Source organism: Papilio machaon, chromosome 13 (assembly GCF_912999745.1).
Source record: "Papilio machaon chromosome 13, ilPapMach1.1, whole genome shotgun sequence".
Lineage (NCBI taxonomy): Eukaryota > Metazoa > Arthropoda > Insecta > Lepidoptera > Papilionidae > Papilio > Papilio machaon.
Window position 1 is genome coordinate 8,327,204 of NC_059998.1, and position 4,340 is coordinate 8,331,543.

At 55.5% G+C, this 4,340-nt stretch overlaps 1 protein-coding gene across 1 annotated transcript; it reads left to right on the forward strand.

The window, feature by feature from the left end:
• Window positions 1-1,773: 1,773 nt before the first annotated feature.
• Window positions 1,774-4,044, forward strand: LOC123721601 (caskin-1-like). The gene has a single exon (XM_045680737.1). The coding sequence runs from the start codon at window positions 1,774-1,776 to the stop codon at window positions 4,042-4,044; it is 2,271 nt and encodes a 756-aa protein (XP_045536693.1).
• The last annotated feature ends 296 nt before the right edge of the window (window positions 4,045-4,340 follow it).

Here is a 4,340-nt window from a genome sequence, read left to right on the forward strand (position 1 = left end):
GTCGCGAGGGCATACCGCACGGTGTCGTATGATGCCGGGTGCGTCATCGCGGGCCTATTGCCGTGGCACCTGGACGCGGCCGCCCTAGCTACGGTCTATTGGCATAGAGCTGGTAGGCGTAGAGACGGCGAAGAGCCATCCTTGGAGGAAATTAAAGTCTGGAGAGTCCGTGCCCAAAATAGGGCCACAGACAAATGGAAAGAGGAGCTCAGAACATCCAGGGCCGGGTCGTGGACATTGGACGCGATCCGCCCGAGGCTACAGGACTGGCTGAACAGGCGGTGGGGACACCTCTCCTACCGGCTGGTGCAGATGCTGACTGGCCACGGCTGTTTTGGCAAGTATCTGCATCGAATTGCTGGTAGGGAACCAACACCTAGGTGTCACCACTGCCCGGAAGCCAGCGACTCTGTTGCGCATACCCTTTTTGACTGCCCGGCATGGGAAACCGAGAGGCAACCCATCGCCGCACTTACCGGAATTGACGCGTCATCACTCGCAGAGGTCATCAATAAGATCCTCCATTCCGAGGATGCGTGGAAGGCATTCCACGAGTTCTCGGAGCGAGTGTTGACAATCAAGGAGAATGCCGAGAGGGAGCGAGAGACCGATCCGGAATCCGCCCCTCTCCGGAGAAGGCGAACGGGCCGTCGCCGGCGCACCCATTTGCGCCAGGCGTAGGTCTTTGTAAATATATCAATTGTTGTACATACATATATACATAGATATAGATGTAGATATAGTTATAGAATACATTTGTATATATAATTGTAAATATAGATATACGTGTATATATATATATTAAACTTAAGGTGTAAACATAGTATTAATATTGATATTAGCAATAATAATAGTATTAGTATTAAGAATAATAATAAGGAGTCTACATAGTCTTAGTATTAATAATATTAGGAGTAATAGTATTAGTATTAAGAACATTAAGGAGAGTTGCATAAACGCGACAGCGCATATCCAAAACCCGGTTATGGCATACGCTGGTACAGGTAATGGATAATTGCGATTAGGTGGGCACGAGGGTTTTTAGTGGGTATGGCCGAACGCCTGTAGGCGAGTCCCACACTCCCTGCGCCATTGCACTGCCCGGCGCAGGGGTACGGAAGTGTATTTTCCCTCTGACAAAAAAAAAAAAAAAAAAAAAAAGGTTCCACGGACCTGCTCGGTTGTCCGAGTGGGCGGAGAGGTGAACTCCGACGTGGCGCGTCCCCGGGTGGTGGATAGGGGAACGCCCCGGCATATTGCTGGGGTAGGGCTTTTTTCGCCCCGCGAACCAAACACCAACAAACCCGCAAGTCCGCACTCAGCGGAAACGGGGGCTCTGCGCATTGAGCGTGGGGCCGCGAGGAAGAAAACCTCTATAAAAAATTACCCTGGTGGCAACACCACACTTGGTCGCCCACTGGTCTTCATGATCGGTGGACGCCAAGTAAACCGTAATCCGCATTGAGCGGACCGGGGGCCCTGCGCACTGAGCGTGGGGCTGCGAGGAAGAAAACCTCTCTAAAAAATTACCCCTTTCTGGGCGGAAACGCCCCGCGCGGCGGCTGGCTTCGGCCACCGTCGGGCAAACCGTAAACCCGCACGGAGCGGGAACGGGGGCTCCGCGCACTGAGCGCGGGGCTGCGAGGAAGAAAACCTCTATAAAAAATCACCCTAATCCCAAGCATCGCCGCCCGGCGAAGGGATGAATCGTTGGTGGGAGACCAGCGGCGAGGGCGGCAACACCGGGGGGGGCTTTTAAGGGGAAAAACAAAAATGAGCGCGACGAATAAAGAAAAAACTACCCGGGAGGGTCCCGTTCGCGGGGAATCCCTTGGTGGGTCGGACAGCCGGCCCATCGGCCCCATTGTATACGGGGGGGCCATTCGCCGTGTGAAGGAGGAGAGAAGGTTAGGGACAGATGGAGGAAGTAGAGAGGAGAAGGAGAGAGAGAGAGTGAGGAGGCTGTCTGATTCAGACTCAACAGACAGCAGGGGCTCCATGGCAAGCGCTTCCAGCCGCTTTGCTTCCATGGAGTCCCTAGACCAGGAAGGTGCGGGAAGATTCTGGAGCGAGAGCCGCGGCCAGAAGAGGCCCAGAGATAAGGAGTTAAGCGGCAGCTCCACAGACACCCCCGCCAAGGGGGCACACAAGAGAAGAGGACGCGGCCGTCCACCAACCACCGGCGAGTACGTCGGGCTGGCGGCCGCCAAAGAAGTTTTGAGAAAGGCGACAGAGGCGGAGATGAGGGCACGAGCCGAGGCGGAGCTCCTCGACTCAGTTTTGGAAGCCCGCAAGACTCGCTCGGCACTGGCCACGGCAAATCCATCCACTGCCGAAAATGAAGAAGACACGGCGACCACCGTCCTCAAACGGATTGGGTCCAGCCTTGAAGTAGTTGAGAAAGTTGCAAAGAAATCGTCCAACCTAAAGGGGACCTTCGTGCGCGCACTGCAAGACGCTGTCAGTGCAATAAAAGAAGACGTCGCTGGCCTCGCACAGAGGTCGATATCCGATGAGACGCGCGCCTTGCAGGCCGATAACACCCGCCTGCAAGCCGAGATGTCCAGCCTCCGCAAAGAGCTGACAGAACTGCGCCAGGAAATGGAGAAGGTGCGGAAACAGGGTTCCGCCAATACCTTCATGGATGTGACAATGGAGGCCGCCCCTGTCCGGCCCCCACAACCGCAACAAGAGACCTCTATTGAGGATATTTGCAGGACGGTAATGGTCCAGGTGGGCGGTATGCTCAACGCCCGTCTGGCTTCCCTAGAGGATAGGTTGCTCCCCGAAAGGAACCTGCGACCACCATTGGCGTCGGACAAGAAGAAGGAGGCCCGCACATATGCGACTGCGACCGCTGAGCCCACACCCGTACCATCTCCGGGTGCCCAAAAAACATCTGGGACAAAGGTGCCCCCGGTGCCAGCTCAGCCCGGTCCCAGTAGACTCACGCGCCAGGCGCCCACAGTGCCCAAGAAAGGCAAGAAAGGCTCCAAAAAAGGAGCAAAAAAGAAGGAGAAAACTCGGCCGCCGACTAGCGAGAACTCAAAGTCCTCCCCTGTCGCCCCCGTAGCAACATCAAATGCCCCCCCTCGCCGTCCTCTTAACCCGGACGCGCTCGAGGAAAATTGGGTAACCGTAGGGAGGAATGGAAAAGCGCAACGGCACAAGTCGAAAGCGGCTCCCACGCAGGCATCTACATCTCCGCCTGCATCGCGGCCGCAGAGACTGAAAGTGCCTCGGAGCTCTGCCGTCGTCGTGACACTTACCGAGGCGGCAATCCAAAAGGGGCTGACATATAGCAGTGTCCTGAGAGAAGCGAGATCGAAGCTCGACCTAAAAGAGGTGATAGGCGTAGAAGCGGTGCAATTCCGTCGGGCGGTTACCGGGGCTACCATCATCCGCATCCCCGGCGCCACCAGCGCCCCGAAAGCAGATATCCTGGCGCAGAAGCTCCAAGAAATATATAAAAATGATGACATTAAGATCTCCAGACCTGAGAAAATGGTCGACGTTAAGATTGAAGGTCTGGACGACTCCACTACACCGGAGGAAATAAAAGAGGCCATAATTAAAAAAGGGGCATGCACGACTGACCAGGTCCGAGCTGGACAACTCCGCCAGAATAGATCTGGCCTTTACGACATCTGGGCCCAGGTCCCTGTCACAACAGCAAAGAAGCTAGTGACCGGCCGCTTCTTAGTGGGCTGGGTAGCTGCCAAGGTCACGATTGGCAGACCAAGGGAGTTACGCTGCTACCGATGCATGCAGCAAGGACATACAGCGAGTCGCTGCGACGCGGAGGACCGCAGCCGGCTCTGCTATAAATGTGGACAAGAAGGCCACAAGGCCGCATCCTGCCCGTCGCAACCAAACTGCATCCTGTGCACGGCGGCGGGCAAGGATGCCAAACACCGGCTGGGGAGTTTAAATTGCTCGGCGCCCAGAAAAACGGTCCCCAAGAGAGCGCTAGCGGAAGTAGCACGTAGCGCGCCCCCACCGAGCGGGGAAGAAATGGAGATAGCGGAAGCCGTGCAAAATTAATATGGCCCTTCGAATTCTTCAAGCGAACCTCAACCACTGTGCCCGAGCTCAGGATCTGTTCATACAGAGCTTGGCACAGTGGTCGATAGACCTAGCAGTGACATCCGAACCGTATCTGGTCCCGGATAGAAACAATTGGGTGGGAGACTTAGAACATCTTGTCGCGATATACACAGGCGGCAACCCCCCAATTGTTTCCTCCAAAAAAGGAAGAGGATGTGTCGGTGTCAAAGTCGCCGGCATGGCTTTAATTGGCGTATACTTCTCTCCAAATCGTCCGCTGGCAGAGTTTGAGG

Coding starts and splice junctions, on each gene's coding strand:
- LOC123721601 (XM_045680737.1), top strand. CDS start 1,774: ATGAGCGCGACGAATAAAGAAAAAACTACCCGGGAGGGTCCCGTTCGC.